A 20,344-nucleotide genomic window follows, 5' to 3' on the forward strand; every position below is an offset into this window, starting at 1 on the left:
ACAAGCACCAGAAGAGAGACTAGATAACTGGGAGCTCCTAAAAATCAAACACTTATGCTCATCAAAAGACTTCACCAAAAGAGTGAAAAGACAACCTACAGACTGGGAAAAAAATTTTTGCTGCGACAAATCCAATCAGCATCTAATCTCTAAAATTTACATGATACTGCAAAACTTCAACAACAAAAAGACAAATAACCCAACTAGAAAATGGGCAAAGGGTATGAATAGGCACTTCACCAAAGAAGACATTCAGGTGGCTAACAGACACATGAAGAAATGCTCACAATTATTAGCCATTAGAGAAATTCAGATGAAAACTACAATGAGATATCATCTCACCCCAACAAGGCTAGGATTAATTCAAAAAACACAAAATAATAAACGCTGGAGGGGTTGTGGAGAGACTGGAACACTTATACACTGTTGATCATAATGTAAAATGGTACAACCACTTTGGAAATCCGTTTGGCGCTTCCTTAAAAAGCTAGAAATAGAAGTACCATACAATCCAGCAATCCTGCTCCTTGGAATATATCCTAGAGAAGTAAGAGCCGTCACACGAATAGATGTATGCACACCCATGTTCACTGCAGCACTGTTCACAATAGCAAAAAGATGGAAACAACCTAGGTGCCCATCAACAGACGAATGCATAAACAAATTATGGTATAGCCACACAATGGAATACTACGTACGCAAAGACAAGAACGACGATGAAGTCATGAAACATAACATGGAGGATTCTGGAGGTCATTATGCTGAGTGAATTTAGTCAGTCACAGAAAGACAAATATTGTATAAGACCACTATTATAAGAACTCAAGAAAAGGTTTAAACACAGAAGAAAACATTCTTTGATGGTTCCGAGGGTGGGGAGGGAGGGTGAGGGTTATTTACTAACTACATAGTAGATAAGAATTATCTTAGGTGAAGGGAAGGACAGCACACACTACAGGGGAAGCCAGTACAACTGGACTAAACCAAATCTAAGAAGTTTCCTGAATACAGTCAAACACTTCGAGGGACAGAGTAGCAGGGGTGGAGTCTGGGGACCATGCTTTCAGCGGACTTCTGGGTCAATTAGCATAACAAAGCTTATTAAGAAAATGTTCTGCATCCTACTTTGGTAAGTGGCGTCTGGGGTCTTAAAAGCTTGCAAGCATCCATCAGTTGGTCCCAACCACCTGGAGTAAAGGAGAATGAAGAACACCAAAGACACAAGGAAAGTATTAGCCCAAGAGACAGAAAGGACCACATAAACCAGAGACTTCATCAGCCTGAGACCAGAACTAGATGGTGCCCAGCTACCACCAATGACCGCCCTGACAGGGACACAACAGAGAGTCCCGGATGGAGCAGGAGAAAGGTGGGGTGCAGAACTCAAATTCTAATAATAAAACCAGACTTAATGGTCTGACTGAGACTAGAGGAACCCCGGAAAGCCTGGCCCCTGGATTCTCTATCAGCCCAGAACTAAAAGAATTTCCGAGGCCAACTCTTCAGACAAAGATTGGACTGGACTGTGGGACATAAAGGGATACTTATGAGGAGTGCACCTCTTAGCTCAAGTAGATACAAGAGACTAAATGGGCAGCTTCTGTCCGGAGGTGAGATGGGAAGGCACAGGGGGTTAGGAGCTGGTTGAATGGACATGAGGAATCAAGGGTGGAAAGGAGGAGTGTGCTGTTACAGTATGGGGAGAGCAATTAGAGTCACATAACAATGTATGTATAAATTTTTGTATCGGAAAAAATTTAAAAAAAAAAAAGAATTCACTGCTGGAAGTCTAATATCAAAATGTCAGCCATAGGGGAGGAACCATGCTCATTAATTGTAATAGACCCATCACAAATTCCAAAAACTGCTATAACCATGCATGTAACTCTGATAAGACAAACTGTAAAGATGAGAAACACTGCATTTTTTTTTACCTCTGGATTACAGAAAACTGTCCCTTAATTTAAAAAAAAAAAAGAAAAAAAGATTACAGCCAAAGAAAATCCTATGTAGCAGTTCTACTCTGTAACACATGGGGTTGCCATGAGTCGGAATCAACTCAATGGCAACAGGTTTGGTTGTGGTTTACCTACTTAAAACAGCTCTGTGATAGAGATGTAAACTAAATTGTATCAGCTTTAACTATAGCAATGTCTTTCTAAACTAGCTGTTAGTGAAGGCCCACAAGAAAACATTGTAATCCCAAATCTAGACTGTATTACATGAAAATTAAATTAAAAGTTTTATTTATTCTAATAATCAAGTCTAAAGGGGAAAAGGACTTTCTGTAATCTAAAAATAAAACAGTAAGATAGACAATGGCACTCAGTTCCTCTGGTTGCACAGATGACCTGTAAATGATGATTAAAAAAGAGAGAGCACTGCTATGGTGGGTGTCATTTAAGTTAAACTACAAATGATTTTAAGAGAAAAGGGAGATTTGTTGGGTTTCATGGGATCTCAAAGTTGTTAAATAAACTATGTTCCCAAGTTTTCTCTCTGGAATTAATCTTCAGCACCATAAATTCTCAAAAATAAAGAAATCAATCTAAATGGTAACCTCTCTTCATAATAGGAATCATCTACACAGACTCATGGAATCACCTTGACAAGTTCCATCATGTCTTTGACAAACCCATCCACCTCTGGGCCTTCTAGGGCTCCAGTTTTACTCTGAAAGAAAAAAGATCCAATCATGCAAATATTATTTTCTTAAGTCATAAAGCTAAGGAATAAACTAGGCAAATGGACCAAATCAGTATTCTAAGTGCAAACAGATTCAGAAATGGCGTGTTCCAACATATGTTCTTTGTGTAGAATGTGAATGCTCCAAATGAATTAAAGAATTCATTGTAAATAACTCCCCTCATGTAGCCAAATGGGAAGCAGTAGTTTTGAGCTCCTTGGCTCTTACAAATAGCATTTATATGGCATATATTGACTTTATTTGGTTTCCAAGTACTGGGCTTTGATTCAGCAAAGTGTTAACTTCACATCATGTTGATCCTTTTAAGGATAAATTGACATTTTTTAAATTTTGCTTTAGGATTTGGCAATAAATGATTTGATTATTATAAAAGTATAGATTTTAAATCAGGAGAGAATAGATTGAGTGAGCATATTAGAGTTATCACTTGGTCTGAACATAAGACAATTATTTTTCTACCCATTTAATAACCCATGCAAATATGAATGTCTATAAAATATAATACATATTAAATAATTTGTTTCTTTCCTAAAGTTTCATCCATTCTATTCAAGTTTCATTAATTCTGAATCTTTAACATATGATTTCTAAAATTTTGTTTCCTTATTAGTGTATTTACCAAATTTTATCTAGTACTTACTATGTACCAGGCCCCGTTCTAAGAGCTTTGCAAACATGAGCTCATTTAATTCTCAAAACAACCCCATGAGATAAGTATTATTGTTATACTCACCACTCTAATTTTACATATAAGGAAACTGAGGCACAGAGAGGTTAAGGAATCTGCCCATGACCATCTGGCTAATAAGCTGGGATTCAAACACAGGTAGTTTAATCACAGAGGCCACATGCTTAACCACTACACTCTGCTGCCTCTCACAGGCAATGCTCTTTACTGCTCAGAACACAACACATGAGATCCAGTCTGATTAGATCTCTTATGATCTTTCCCAACTTTCTCTATGTTTTTCTTCCTTCTTGCATTTTCCTACCTTGTCCTCTAGAAATTCAATCCCTATGCCAGACTACGTGCTTTAGAATTATTATTTTTTCTCCTCGAAAGTAGGACCAAATAATTAGTCCTATGAAAGAAATAATTTTTATGCTAAATAGGCGTGACTTTGCTGCTATGTCTTTGAATAGGATGTATTTTGTTGTTGTTTATTTATTTGTTTGGTTTGGTTTGGTTTTTCAGCACACCATTTTAGATGGAGGCCAAGAAGGAGAAACTTTCTCTTAGTCTGAAACCAAGGAACAAAAACAAACATTGTGATTTCGTTCTCTTCTCAGCCATAAACATTGCATTGACCATTTATACTTAGTTCGCAGAATTTAGATAGAGAAGCTGAGGGTACCTTGATGTACCAGCATACATGTGGGATCACAATTCATCATAAAAGTTTAGGGTCCATGGGTAGGATGACCCCACACTCAGGGACTATACAAGTTTTCTGCCTGCAGATGGCCAGCACAGTATGAAGAGACATACTTACAACATCATAGTGAGCAAAGATTTTCTCAAAGTCTCTCTTTCTTTCTTCAGTGGAACAAGCCTGTGTACGGAGAAAGCATCATGTCAATCTAGCAATGTGAACTTCATTTGTACAATTTCCAGGCTCTGGAGCAACTTTTATAAACTTTGAGTCAATAACCTTTAATCCCTTAAAACCACTCTGAGCCTTGTCAGTCTCTAGATATGTTCAAGCCAAGATAAATAAATACCTTCCCTTCTCTCTCTCAGATCTTTAGAGAAACAAGAATGACAGGAACTCATTTAGAGAAATGTCAACACTTACATCCATCTTAAATTGAAGAAGGAAGTTTTCCTGAAGAGCTAGAATCCTAAATGGGGAGGAAAATGCACACGATTATCTGTCAGCTCTCACTTACAAATAAATTCAAAGCTCCAGTGTGAGGAAAGGGCAGGCAATTTCCATATTATCCTGCACAATAGAATAGGTGCTTGAAAATAGGAATTTGTATGTTAGAAAAAGAAATTGATTGGGGCTCTCATAGGGATTAATGGTCCACAGAGTGACTTTTAAAAATTCATCTTGATGGAAGATGGTGGAATAAAGACCTCTGAAAATTCTCTCTCCCATTTAAAAAAAAAACTGGAAAAAATGGTCAGAATCAACTTTTTCAGAACTCTGAAAATTAACCAAAAGCTTATAGCAATCTGGGGAGCATTTATTCAGGGAAAAATGACTGAAGCTTGGTAAAAACAGCAAGTTTTGTGGCATTTTAACTTGCCCTACTTCCATATCTCTCCCTCCTCAGTTCAATGATAGTCTTGAAAACCAATAGCCCACAATCATAGGCAAAACTAGCAGCTAGCAGCCACTGGAGAAGACTAAACAGGGTTTGACCTTCTTCAAAGCCTAATTCCCAGAAAAGTACCATTATTTGACCTATCTGATGGTTGCCTGGGAAGATGGATTTACAAGGCTGTCTTTATTTGACCTAATTCAGAGCTTGCCCAGTGTGAGAAGTCTTTTCCCAGAGGGCCTTTGTCAAAAACAACTAGAGGCAATTGCATAAGATCACAATTGACTGAGGCGGTGGGTAAGAGTTCAAACAAACAATAGGATAACCAAAACGCTTGAAAGGAAAAGCTGCAGAATGTGATGTACATAGGGGATTTGATAAGCTTCAACACATTTCTGGAAATCTAGAAGGTGACACACTTGTGTAGAGTTGTGCCCATGCCCAGGGCTATGCACATGCTCAGACAGAGTTGAATGAAGAAATACAAACTTCGGCAGTAATAGTTGGGGACTTCAATACTCCATTTCCAACAATGGATAGAACAACTAGACAGAAGATCAACAAGGAAATAGAAGACTTGAACAATGAACCCACTAAACTTAACAAACATCTATTAGAACCTACCACTCAAGAACAGCAGGAGACACATTCTTCTCAATGTTCTACACATGAAACATTTTTCAGGATAGATCATATTTAAAAGGATTGGATCATACAAAGTATGTTTTCTGACTATAATGAAATAAAATTAGAAATTAATAACAGAAGAACTTTTGGGAAATTCATAAATATATGGAAATTAAAAAACATACTCCTAAATAAAAAATGGAGAAAACATCATGTCAATCGATCGATGTGAACTTCAGTTATACAGTCTTCAGTTATACAATTCTTTCAGGCTCATGGACAACTTTTATAAACTTTGAGTCAATGACCCTTAGTCCCTTGAGTCCACTCTGAGCCTTACCAGTCTCTAGATAAGAAAATTGTTGTTATTGCTTACAAAATTGTGTTTAACTTTCTAAGAAAATTAGAAAATACATTGAGATGAATGAAAATGAAAACACAACATATCAAAATGTGATGTAGTGAAAGTAGTGCTTCGAGGGAAATTTATAGCTGTAAACTAATACATTAAAGATGAAAGATCTCAAATCAATAACATAACCTTCCACTTAAAGAAATCAGAAAAAGAAGAGAAAATTACTCAAAAGCAAGCAGAAATGAGAAAGTATTATATTAGCGCAGAAATAATTGAAATAGATAATAGAAAAACAATAGACAATATCAACAAAATCAAAAGTCGGTTCCTTGAAAAGAACAACACAATTGACAAAACTTTAGCTAGACTGACACAAAAAAGAAGTTTCAAATTACTAAAATAAAAAATGAGAGCAGGGACATCATTAATGATCTTATAGGAATAAAAGGGATTATAAGGGAATACTATGAATAACTGTATTCCAACACATCAGATAACCTAGATGAAATAGACAACTTCTTTGAAAGACACAAACTCCTGAAACTGTCTCAAGAAGAAATAGAAAATCTGAACGGATCTATAACAGGTAGGGAGGTTGAGTTAGTAATCAAAAAACTTCCCCCAAAAAAGCCAAGGACCATGTCATGGCTTCACTGGTGAATTCCAACAAATGTTTAAAGAATTAACACCATGCCTTCCAAAGCTCTTCCAAAAAGTAAAGAGAAGAAACTGTTTCCCAACTCATTCTATGAGGCCAGTATTTCCCTCATGCTAAAACAAAGACATACGAGTAAAGAAAACTATAGACCAATATCCCTTATAAATAATAGATGCAAAAATTCTCAACAAAATACTAGCCAAATGAATCCAGCAACATATAAATAGGATTATACACCATGACCAAGTGCTATTTATCTCAGGAATGCAAGGTTGGTTTGATTTATGCTGATCAATCAATGTAATACACTACATTAATAGAATAAAGGACAAATAACACATGATCATCTCAATAGATACAGTAAGATTTTGACAAAATCCAACATCCATTCCTGATACAAACTCTCAGCAAACTAGGAAAAGGAAGGAAACTTCTTCAACCTGATAAATGGCATCTGTGAAATACCCACAGTTTATGTCATACTTAACGGTAAAAGTCTGAAAACTTTTGCTCTAAGATCAAAAACAAGGCATCTTCAAAGCCATCAGCCTAGCTTCAAATCTCTCTCACTCTGACTGTCTGCCTTCGTTTTCTACATTTAAAGGACATTTGTTATCATATTGGGCTTACCCAGATAATCCAGAATAATCTCTTTATTTTAAGGTCTGTTGATTAGTAACCCTAATTCCATCTGTAACCTTAATTCATTCTTGCCATGTAACAAAATGTTCACAGATTCCAGCGATTAGGATATGATTTTGAAATAATGTAGTAACTGTTTTGTTGCTTTGCATCTCTGTTCATTGCTGCTTTAACTCCTTGAGTCCACAAGGATTATCAAATCCTCGTAATGGAAACCCTGGTGGTTTAGTGGTTAAAAGCTATGGCTGCTAACCAAAAGGTCGGCAGTTTAAATCCACCAGAAACTCTTTGGAAACCCTATGGGGCAGTTCTACTCTGTCCTGTAGGGTCGCTAAGAGTCTGAATTGACTCGATGGCAATGGGTTTTATGTACATAGCAGGAACCCTGGTGGCACAATGGTAAAGACCTTGGCTGCTAACCGAAAGGTCAGCAGTTCAAATCAACAAGCCACTCCTTGGAAACACCATGGGGCAGTTCTGCTCTGTCCTATAGAGTCGCTATGAGTTAGAATTGACCCAACGGCAATGGATTTTTTTTTTTTTTATGTACATAACACTCCACTAGTTGAGAAGCTATTCAAGATATTAAGGCATAGTCCCTACCATCTAGGTTTTTTAACCATAACCAGTTGATGTTGGATCATTTCCAACTCATGGATGCCTCATGTATGTCAGAGTAAAACTGTGCTCCATAACATTTTCAATGGCTGATTTTTCAGAAGTAGGTTAGCAGGTATTTCTTCCAAGGCGCCTCTGGGTGGACTTAAGCTTCCAACCTTTCCAAACTTCCAGCCAAGCATGTTAACCATTTGCGCCACCTTGTCAGAACTGCCCCTAGGTGGTGTCTGAATATCTGTGGGGGTCCTTTTTGGTTATTACAGTGAGAAGGGGCACTACTGGCATTTTGTAGCTGGGGTTCAGGGATGCTAGATGTCTTACAGTGTATGGACCATTCTACAGCATGAAGAATTGTCCTATGTCTCAAATTGACTTGAGGTATGTAAAAAAACTGTTTATAATTATTTGAGTTTAGAACTGAATTCCTATTTACACAAAGATCCAAGGTATTTTTTTGCTTGGTATACTAATTACATAAGTTTTCTGTATGGTATACTGAATTTTGTAAATTGAGGGATGATTGTACTTAATTCCATTTGAAACTCTACTGAAACTTATTTTTTTATCTTATAAAATCATATCACCAGCAACTGAGCTCTTGATGCATGAGTTTCCAAAAGACCATACTTGTATCAGTTGGCATCTGAGCTGCTATATTCATGGTGATTCTATACCAAGCTGCGAGCATCTGTCTTCACTGTGGTTGTACCAAGCACTCACACACTGAAATACACATTATTTTATTATTACCTACTTTCCTTTCATTTCTCCTTGGTTTTATAGTTTGGACATTATGTTAACTATTTTAGAATTATGTATGTAGGTAGGTGTGGTAGGCCAAAAATGCCCCCTCCCCTCCCCCACCAGATATCAGGCCCAAATCCCTGGAATCACAAAGCATTGCCTTGTTTGGAAAAAAGGTGTTTGCAAATGGATGTGATTAAGTCAAGGACATTAAAATGAGGAGATTATCCTGGATTATCTAGGTAGGACCTAAAAGCAATCACATGTATCCTCATAAGAGAGAGGCAGAGGGAGATTTGACACACAGAAGAAAAGGAGACAATGTGACCTAACAGGAAGAGATTGGAGTGATGTGACCACAAGCCAAGGAATGCTGGCCACCACCAGAAGCTGGAAGAGGCAAGGAATGAATCTTCCCCCCTAGAATCTCCAGAGGGAGGACTGCTTTGATTTTGGCCCAGTGATACTGGTTTTGAACTTGTGACCTCCAGAACTGTGAGAGAATACATATGTTTCTGTTGTTTAAAGCCACCGAATTTATGGTAATATGCTACAGCAATCACAGGAACTAATACAGTAGGTTATGTTGTCTATGGATTATACTTTAGGAGTCAGACAGTGTTGGGACGAATAGGGTAGAGAGCAGCAGCTCTAGGACATTACTGATAGTGGCACACTCCAGCCTCTAGTGGGGAGCGCAAGGCTCCTCCACTCTCATTACCTGATGCACCCGGGTACGAAATGGGTACCGTGGTTTTGGTGAAGGGAGCAAAGAGATTAAAGGCTCTATTTTTCCCCCAGATTTCCATCTTTTGAGAGAAACTTTTGGGTGCTTCGGGCCCTCTTTCTAGGATTGCCTTTCTCTCAGAGCTCCTGTGAACCTAGAATTGACCTCTACTTGAGAGGAATCCCGCCTTGATTAGTCAAATGAACCAGGGTGGTATCCAGGGAGTAGAATCAAGAATAGGGGACTGAAATCCCTTCTGCCCTAGGCCTTTGGGAGAAACGTGTCCCCCTCTGACTGGTCTTTCAGTGCCTTTTCTCCATCAAAGTGGGCCAGAACTAGGGTGAAGGCTGTAAGGAAAATAGCTAAGGAAGACACACAGGCTGCCTCATAGCTCCTATGAGGCCCCTATGAGGCCCAGAGTGGAAGATTTATAGAGTGTTGGGGTCAACGTCTTGGTCATAACTGAGGAGAGATTCTTCCTGGTGTGTCCTCTTTTGCAGGTACTCTTCCAGACCTGGCAGAGGTGGCTGGTTGCCAGGAGAGGAGACAGCTAGTGTAGGACTCAGTGATTCTGGACTCAGGTTAACATCCTCTAAGAGATAAAACTAGTATTGATCTGTCCATGACATTGCCAAGTAAAATCCCTGTCATTGAAAACTCACCCTCTATCCTTAGAATTCCTATCTCCCAACTATACTGACTACTGACCTTCCACATATAACTGCCTGCCCTCAATCATGGTCCAGTTTACAACTGACATCCAACCTAATCTTGACGTACCTAGCATTTAAAGTTGCTCCCCCGTAAGAGTATCTGTGTATTCTGCAATGCAATGATTTCAACTCTATTCAGCTACTAAGAATCTCTTTGTCCTTTTTGTGGACAACCACACATTGTTTAGGGGTCAGCAGGCCTTGACAAACCATGCAGAACCACCAGACACATCATTATAATACCAGACCCACATTCAGCATTTCCACAGACACTGGGCCACTTATGAACTTATCTTTTCCTCTCTACTTCCAGCCTTTGGGCTCTTGGTGTCCACTGAGGAGACACCAGCACTCAGACCAGAGAGTGCAGCTGGAGTCTGGCTCAGTTGTTGGCTGTCCTGTACTAACTGTTCAACACTGAGTAGAATTTAGGACTCTTCATATCATGGGATCCAAACTTAGGACCATAAATGTCCTTTGTGTTCTTTGAAGACAGGGCCTGCTTTATAAAAATTTTGTGTGCTATGCATTTTGGTGGTAGTTGTTTCATTATTTTCACAAAGCAATCTGTTACCTCCAAAGTATTCAGAACAACTGTGGCTTATTGGGTAAGAAATATCTACTCTTTAAGACTCCAGGTGTCATGAATTGAGTTGTGTCCCCCAAAAATATCTATCAACTTGGCTGGGTCATGATTCCCAGTGTTGTATGATTGTGTAATCTGATGTGATTTCCTTACGTGTGGTAGACTCTATCACTATGATGAGGTTACATGTGATCTCCTTATGTGCTGTAAATTCTATCACTGTGATGAGGTTATACTGATGAGGTTGACAAGATTAGATAGTGTTTCTTAATGCAATCTCTTTTGAGATATAAAAGAGAGAAGCGAGCAGAGACACATAGGAACCTCATACCACCAAGAAAGCAGTGCCAGGAGCAGAGCACATCCTTTGGACCTGAGGATCATGCACAGAGAAGCTCCCAGACCAAGGAAAGACTGATGCATCACAACAACCTTTCTCCAGAGCTGACAGAGAAAGACTTCTCCTGGAGTTGATGCCCTGAATTTGGACTTGTAGCCTACTGGACTGTGAGAGAATAAACTCTTTGCTAAAGCCATCTGCTTGTGGTATTTCTGTTAGAGCAGTGCTAGATGACCAAGACACCAGGATAGACTTGATCTCTGCTCTTCAAAAAAAAAAAAAAAAAGGATGTGATATCATCAAACTCCTGTGGAAAGTATTTCTGAATCTATGGCCTCATGCCCACACTACTTACCTGGCCAAGTCATTAAGATCCAACTGTCCATCTTTATTTTTGTCAAAGATCTTCATCTGGAAAGCAGAAGTGGAAATGGTTGTAAGAAATAGTTGTGATAGGGATTCATTTTGAAAGTTATTAAAGCACATTCCTATTTTTCTCTTCAGATTACACAATATTTGCCTAAACTGGTTGAGGAATCCATCTACCTGGGAGAAGATTAGGATTTGCTACAGAAGGGATGCATGTCAACTTCTGTGTTATGGGTCATAGTCACTAAACCTCCCAGATCACAGAGGCTTAACATAACAAAAGTTATTTCTTATTCCTGTCACACGAGTATCAGTGTTGGTTGGGAGTTCTACCCCATGTCTTCTACATTCTGGAACCCAGAGCGACAAAGCAGCCACTATCTGGAACATTCCTGTTTGCCATGGTAGAAAGAAAGAACAGTAAATCACACACTAATTAAAATGTTATTGGCCAAAGCAAGTCCCTGGCCACACCTAACTTCAAAGAGGCAGGGCAGTGGGATCCTACCATGTAGCTGGGACTTATCTGGTGTATAGCAATAATGATAGCCACAGTTGCTGACACGCATAATAGGATCTTGCATAATGATTATAAGCTTGAAGTCTTGGTTCTTGCTTTGAGACAGCGTTTTCTTTAAAAAAATTTATCTTCCTCTTTAGCATATTAACAACCAAGCCTAGTGCACTCATATCATAGAGTACTTCCTATAGTGTAGAAAAGAAATATCTTTTTCTTTCCATGAAGGCAAGAAGAGTTGAGGAAGATATGATACAGGGGAAAGCCTTCCTTCTCTAGGTCCCAGAGGATTATAGGAAGGAAAAGAGAGAAAGGCAGAGATAGGAAAGTAAACTAGATGTATAATTTAACTACTGGAAAGGGGACCTTGGAGGGAGAGGAACCTTAGATAAAGAACACTAGGCAGAGAGAGTTGCTATGGCTTAGCTTTCCCAAGACACTCTTAGTATCCATGTGGTGTGGATGCTGAGTCAAGAGCCAGTGGGCCTTCCATGGTGCTAGCTGTGTCAGTGTGAGACAATGCTTGAACAGAGGGTAGGGTAGGCCATTGGGGCCAGCAGGCTGGAAGGAGGATGTGGCAGAGAATTAGTGATCTGCATCCAGCGAGAGTTAAAGGATGGCTGGATTAGCAAGAGCCTTTACTTCCTGGGAGAGTTGCAAGAGCCAAGAGCATGGACCATGGGTTCAACAGACTTTAGCCATGAATGCCAGCAGGGTAGCAGCAACTGAATAGTTAAAGGGCATCACTCTGGAGACCAGAGGAGTCAGGGTAATGTGCTCAGGAACCTCAACTCTTCCCCTCCACCGTGAGGTCCCATAAACCACTTCTATCCCCTTATTTACCTGGATGCCATTTTTGGAGAAGAGTCTTGTTTGGACGAAGTTGATTGAAAAAAATCTAAGAGGCTGAGCTTTTCCCTTTGAAGAGAGACTTAACATTGTCCAAAGGGGCTGTCTAAACAATTATGTCATACTAAGCTTTAAACCTACCACCCGTCTGTCAGTTTGTCATACTGTGGTAGTTTGTGTGTTGCTCTGGTGTTGGAAGCTATGCCACCAGTATTTCAAATACTAGCAAGGTCACCCATGATGAACACGTTTCAGCAGAACTTCCAGACTAAGACAGACTAGGAAGAAGGCCTGGTGATCTACTGCCAAAAATTAGCCAATGAAAACCCTATGAATCACAAAAGAATATAGTGCTGGAAGATGAGCCCCCTAGATTGGAAGATACTCAAAATACACAGTGGCTGCAAATGAACTTGAGCATGCCAAGGATCATGAAGATGGCACTGGACCAGGCAATATTTCAGTCTGTTGTATATGGGTTGGCTCCGTGAGTTGGAGCCAACTTGACGACAGCAACTAACAACAACAACAACAAAGCTTTAAACAAAAGAGAAGAGAAAGTTAAAAATTTCTCCGCTAACCACTAATCTGAAAGACTAGATTGGTTTAGGCAAAATAGAGGAGATACATTTTCTTTACATATCTCAGCTGTAGTGAGTGAATTTTGTGACTTTACAAAATTTGATGTAGCTGAACATCTCTAAACATACCTATAGGAGAAGGTTGTACAGGTAAAAAGAAGCAGTGAGAGAATCTGAGAATATGTTCAAGATATTTTTGCATTAAAACATACCAATACCTCATCCTTCCTCTTTCTGAAAATCTATTTTATCTTTAATACTTGAAATTAATAGGAAAGCCCATTCTCCCCAAATTTTGGCTTCAAAAATGTGTATTGCAGAGTCTATTTAAATAGGTTACAATTTAATACATTGAATATAGTACACGTCTAATCATACGTTTTAAGCATAAAAGCTACATCCAGTAAAAGTCTGATACTGATAGACTTTGCTGGGGAATGGTCCTTGAGTTTTTTTCTGTGACGCCATCATTCAAAGGGATTCTATCTTAATAGAAAGCTAGATTATTGTGAGCTTTAAGCAAGTGGTAGATAAGTAACTCGCCTTGAAAGACATGTACCTGTCTCCATTGCTGTGTCAACTTCCTCAAAGGGAAAAATGGTCTTTCGTTCAACACTGGCTTGGGGGAAGAACTGAACACCAATATGGTGAATTATGTTCTGTCCACCACAAGACTGGCTATGTGGCTCATTTAAGGATCAGAATCAGAAAAGAAAAATCACCTGTGTGTGTACATGTGGGGATGAATAGGACACATACTCCCCTGTAGCTACTCTTCTAGTTTTCTAGGGCCTCTTTGAGTAGAAGACATCTTCTTAATGAGGAAAGCCTGGAGTATACCTGGTATACCAGACCAGAAATCAGTCCTTGTGTGGCATTAAACAAGACATATTGCCTCTTTGGGCTCAGCATCTTCAGCTATAACTATGTCAATAATTTTAAAACTTTTCTCATCCGCAGAACACTATTCTTCTAATTAAATCTTGCACAGTACCGTAATGAATAAAACATCAAAGTGGAACTATACTAGTAGTTGGTGGGAGAGGGTTAAAAGCTAACCTTCTAGGCTCCCTCTCACTCCTGAAGTATTGCCTCTGAACCCAGAGTTTCTTGGATACCAGAGCAGTTGCTGTCTAGTCTTTTCTAACTCATGGCGACCCCGGTAGAACTGCACTCCACAGGATTTTCAAGGCTGTGACCTTTGGGAAGCAGATTATCAAGCTTTTCTTCTGAGGCACCTCTGGGTGGGTTTCAACTGCCAACCTTTCAGATAGTAGTCAAGCACTTAACTGTTTATGCCACCCAGTACTCCTTAACCACTGACTAAATGGTTAAGGGTCTACGTAGGTCCTTCCAGCTCTGAAAGTTAAGTAACAATTTCAAGACTTTGTCAAAGCAGTTGAAGAAGAGTAAAAGTGATGCTGACCACTGTCCCTGTTATTGTGAGTAGAGTCCTTAGGAGCAGGCACCAGTGTGGCTGATGGGAGAACTGAGTTCTGGGAGGTTCAGGGGCCTTAGGTGCATCTGCACTTACATGTCTTCTCTGAGTAATTGATGGTCAGCACCTCCTCAAGGGATGCTGTTTGGCTACTAAGCAGTAGCAAAAGGTATTCAGGACTCCCCAGTTAGGTGACACTCACACACCACAACACTGGACCATTTGTGAATTCCCTGCAACCCACACTAGAGTACTCTTCCACAAAAGGCCATTTTGAAACAGCAGATTAGTAGCTGTTACTAATCTAGTTATTTGAATTTAACAAGATTTTTTCTCTTCCCCCGAAGTTGATGATGGGAAAAGGAAGTCTCAGAAAATGACTAATTTTATAAGTAAGAAGAAAGAGTAGGATCCTAAGAGTTCATAGTCCCAGTGACTGAGAAAGTTGATCATAAACATGTCTGTCTTTGTAAATATGTATTACAGAGTAGAACTGCTCCATAGGGTTTTCTTGGCTATAATCTTTATGGAAGCAGATGTCCAGACCTTTCTTCTGCAGCATTGCTGGGTAGGTTTGAATCATCGACCTCTAGGTTAGTAGTGAAGCCTAAATAATTTGCACCACCCAAGGAACTTTGGAAATATAGCCTTTGGTGAATTTTGAATGTTTAGCATTTTTGCTTGGGTCGTCATGGCTTCTTAGTCTTTAAAACTATAATAGTGACCATATGTTATTTCATTTCATCATCACAAAATCCTTTTAAGGTAAGAACTAGCTATATGGGATCATATTGACAACAGCATCTCAGAAGTTTAGACAGGAAGTTTGGGGACAATGAGTTTATGTTAATGAAGGAGGAACAATTCAGAAAAGGAGGGTGAGAATGGTAGACTTGAAGAATGTAATAAACATCACTGAATGTACATGTAGAAGTTGTTGAATAGGTGTATGTTTTGCTGTGTATATCTTCAACAACAATAAAAAAAATTATACATGAGTGCTGTAAAGAGAAGGGCTCTGGAGAACTAAGGCTGCTGGACTGATGTGTGATGTGCATCATATCTTTTTAGCCATGTATTGACCTTCTGACCTGTCTACATGTCTCCTCCTTGCCCTTTCCTACTCCCTATAATGGGTGGTTTGAATTAAGTGACCTCTGGGGCTTTCTACAGAGTCCTTGGGTGGTGCAAATGGTTAATATGCTCAGCTGCTAACTGAAAGGTTGGTGGTTCAAGTCCACCTAGAGGCACCTCAGAAGAAAGGCCTGGTGATCTATTTCCAAAAAATCTGCCACTGAAAACTCTATGGAGCACAGTTCTACTCTGACACATCTGGTGTTGCCAGGAGTCAGAATCAACTGGATGGCAACTGTTTTTGTTTTTTTTTTTAGGGGAGGGGAGCTTTCTACAGCCACAAGTCATTCTTCTCCCTCTTCTGTTTTCCCCGAATTAATCAGCATTCCTCTCTTCTTCAGAACAACTTTGTGGAACCCTTTTTTGTTTCCCATTGTTTTTCATTAATTTGTCCCCTATTTTGTGTTTAATAAGATGTCAATTTTTAGGATTAGTTAGGGACTTAATGAGGAGAAAAATCAAATTTTTTGGAAAATAAATCCTATCATGGCTGTCAAAGCTCCTGTGTTGTCTTTTAAATATTGAGAATCCAAAGCCCCTAACACAGCTTTACCTCTCTTGCTCTTCACTTTCTTATTACGATTGCCTTCTTTCTTGATCTCTCTGTGGAACTTTACCATCCTTCTTTGAATTTTTTTTTTTTAAATAATTTAACATTTAGACATTCAGCCAGGAATACTATCATTGAAAACAGAGTTTGGAATCTTAATTTCCACTCCACCTCTTACCATATTTGATCAGTTAAAGTCTGTAATCCTTAGTTTTTTTTCATTTGTAAAATAGAGGTTAAAAGTACTTATTTCATAAGGTTGTTGTGAGAATTAAATGAGATGTTTGAAAAGTGCTTTGCACGGAGCTTAGCATAAAGTGAGCACTTGATTATTATGGTTAAAATACTCAATACCCAGTGTAAGAGCTGGGTATTTTTCAGTGAAAAAAAATACCACAAATACTCTGTGGAGAAGAGCATCTTATAACAATTTAAATTGGAATTCCCTGTCAGCCTACCTTTTCTTGTCCCACTTTTGCTGAAGTTCGAGAATTGCTGCTTCTCTGTAATCCACTAATCCACAGGGTCTCCATTACATCAGCTTTTTGAAAAATGCATTAAGCCACTAAGTCTTGATGGGAAAGATCTCAATCAGGAAGATTTTTCAAAAATATTTCAATTAGGCCTTGAGGTGAAATTGCTGTATTTAAGGATGAAAGGGACAACTTAACTCTTCCCTATTGGTCAATGCTCTGCTGCAGTCATATGCAGACTGGGGATTGAAAGGGAGGTACCAGAAGTGAATTTTTCCTTTTTTTCATTTACCAGATTTTTCCAAAATGGAAAGCTTCATAAATGTGGTTCAATGGTAGAATTCTTGCCTTCCATGTGGGAGATCCAGGTTCAGCTCCCGGCCAAAGCACCTCATGTGCAGCCACCACTCATCTGTCAATGGGGGCTTGCTTGTTGCTACGATATTGAACAGGTTTCAGTGAGGCTTTCAGACTAAGACAAACTAGGAAGAAAGGCCTAGCAATCTACTTCCAAAAAATCAGTGAAAATCCTACTGATCACCATGGGCAGCATTTTGTTCAGTTGTGCATGGGGTTACTAAACGTCAGGCCAGGAGGCAGGACCAAGATGGCTGAGTAATCAGACGCTTCCAGTGTTCCCTCTTACAACAAAGACCCGAAAAAACAAGTGAATCGATTATATATGACAATCTAGGAGCCTTGACCATCAAAGGCAAAGTTGATGAATCAGACTAAGTGGCAGGGGGACGGAGAGACGGTTTGGAAGCAGTGAGGAGTTGACAGAACTGACCCAGCAGTAGCTGGAGCCCTTCAGGCTGGATCTGCTCGTGGTGCACAGTGAGGCACTCAGCAGCACTCGGGAGGCATTTTCCATATTGGGAGAGACCCAGTGGCAGACAGTCTACCTGGCCATTAAGAACCAGTGAGAAGTAGCCCTCGATCAGCGAAAGATAAGTACTTGCATCTGGCCTACCATGCGGATCAAAAACACCTTCCTTTGGGAAAAACCTCTCTCCTATTTACCTCCCTGCTCCCTGCCTGCCCTGGGTCCAGGATGGCTTCAGCGACTGCTGAGTCCCCTGGGCCAGAAGTAGGACTATCATTGAGCCATTCTCCTGGCCTTGGAGAGGGAACAACTTAACAAACTGCAGAAAAAATAATCTGCTGGCTCCCCTAAGCCAGGAACTAAGGGTAGGCACAGCTCCTTTGCTTAGGCACAGGCATAAGGGGTCCACAAACTTTGAGTGCCTTTCCCCCTGCATAAACTTGTGTAGGCCCATTTCAACAGCATAGGTCCTCATTACCACAGTAAAACAGGGTATATATCTGAAGTCTAACTTCAACTGTTACAGCTGTGAAGTGGCAGGTTTGTGACATTTGATGCTGCTCTGCCCATTAAGCAGGGTCTTCACCTACCCACATCAGGGGCTTGAGGACTGGTGGCTCCACCCATCTCACCTAGCCACCTGTGATAGGGGCCCATGAATAAGAAGTGTCCCCCAGTCCTTACAGCTAACAGCATTAGGTGCTCATAGTCCAGCTGCAAAACCTACCTACCTATGCACTCTAGGGAACAGGGACATGCTTTCCTCCGGGACACTCAGGGACAGCCGTCAGCCCCTTGCCTTGCTTAGCATGTGACCCCCTGCTGCAGCCAGATGTCTGTGCCTACACCAATCACCCATGGCCATCTAGGACTGTAAGTGAGAGACTACACCACACACTTGGTGGATATCCATCTGAGCACCTGAGCTGAATCCATACAGGAGAAGTGGGCAGACTCTGGAGCTCACATACCTAGTAACAGATCTAACCAGCTGGTGACAGGACATTAGAGCTTCATACGTGCCAATAATCAAACTAGCTCACACAAGCAGCCTATTTGAATGTATCAAAACAAAACAAGAAGCTAGGACACAGTAAGCAAACCTAAAATAAATAAATCTAATAACTTATTGATGGCTCGGAGACAACAGTCAATATCAAATCACGTAAAGAGGCAGCCCATGATGGCTTCAGCAAGCTCCCAAAATAAAGAATCAAGAAATTTTTGGAGGAAGAGAATTTCTTGGAATTACTGGAGGCAGAATACAAAAGATTAACATACAGAACTCTTCAAGAGTTCAGGAAGGAGATAACGTAAAATGCAGACCAAGCAATAGAGGAACTTAAAAAGATTAGAGAACAGCATAATGACAAATTTAACTGGATGCAAAAGTCCATAAAGAGACAGCAATCAAAAATCTAGATTAACAATAAAATGTCAGAATTAGACAACTCAATAGAAAGTCATAGGAGTAGAATTGAGGCAATGGAAGTCAGAATTAGTGAGACTGAATATAAAGCACTTGACATCAACTTATTTGAGGAAAAATCAGGTAAAAGGATTTTAAAAAATGAAGAAACTCTAAGAATTATGTGGGACTCTATCAAGGGGAATAACCTATTAGTGATTGGAGTGCCAGAACAGGGAGGGATAACAGAAAATACAGAGAGAATTGTTGAAGATTTGTTGGCAGAAAACCTCCATGATATCGTGAAAGATGACAAGATATCTATCCAAGATGCTCATCAAACCCCCCAAGGTAGATCCCAAAAGAAAGTCACCAAGACATATTGTAATTAAACTTGCCAAAACCAAAGACAAAGAGAATTTTAAGAGCAGCTAGGGATAAATGAAAAGTCAGCTACAAAGGAGAGTCAATAAGAATAAGCTCAGACTACTCAGCAGAAACTGAGCAGGCAACAAGGCAATGGGATGACATACATAAAGCCTTGAATGAAAAAAATTGCCAGACAAGAATTATATATCCAGCAAAACAGTCTCTCAAATATGATGGCAAAATGAGGGCATTTCAAGATAAACAGAAGTTTAGGGAATTTTCAAAAACCAAACCAAAATTACAAGAAATCCTAAAGGAAGTCCTCAGGGTAGAAAATCAATAACATCAGCTAACAAACCAAACTAGAACACAGGACAGACTAACCAGATATCAACCCAGATAGGGAAGTCACAAAAATAAATAAAAGCTAAAACACTGAAAATAGGGAAACAGAGATGTCAATATGTAAAAGATGACAACATTAAAACAAAAAAGAGGAACTAACAAATGTAGACACAGATTTTTCATATAGAGAGGAAGTCAAGGCGATATCAAGAAATAAAAGACTGGTTTAAACTTAGAAAAATAGGGGTAAATATTAAGGTAACCGCAAAGGAAATTAACAATCCTAAACATCAAAATAAAAAACATGAAAAATACAAAGACTCAGCAAATACAAAATCAACAACAATGAAAAAGATGAAAAGAAAATACATAAAGAAAAACGACTCAGCACAGAAAATTAAGTGGAAGAAAGAGTCAACAACACACAAAAAGCCATAAAAATGACAGCACTAAACTCATACCTATCAATAATTATGCTGAATGTAAATGGACTAAAGGCA

General features: G+C 39.4%; 1 protein-coding gene across 1 annotated transcript in view; it reads right to left on the minus strand.

Moving 5' to 3' along the window:
• Positions 1 to 20,344, minus strand: part of SCGN (secretagogin, EF-hand calcium binding protein) — a 59,686-nt gene that overhangs the window by 17,564 nt on the left and 21,778 nt on the right. The window contains exons 7-10 of the mRNA XM_004383975.3: positions 11,341 to 11,396; positions 4,504 to 4,549; positions 4,201 to 4,260; positions 2,605 to 2,673 (exon numbers count right to left, since the gene is read on the minus strand). Coding sequence (XP_004384032.1) covers positions 2,605 to 2,673; positions 4,201 to 4,260; positions 4,504 to 4,549; positions 11,341 to 11,396 — 231 coding nt within the window. The remainder of the gene's footprint in view (positions 1 to 2,604; positions 2,674 to 4,200; positions 4,261 to 4,503; positions 4,550 to 11,340; positions 11,397 to 20,344) is intronic.

This window comes from Trichechus manatus, unplaced genomic scaffold (genome assembly GCF_000243295.1).
Source record: "Trichechus manatus latirostris isolate Lorelei unplaced genomic scaffold, TriManLat1.0 scaffold00115, whole genome shotgun sequence".
In the NCBI taxonomy this organism is placed as follows: domain Eukaryota; kingdom Metazoa; phylum Chordata; class Mammalia; order Sirenia; family Trichechidae; genus Trichechus; species Trichechus manatus.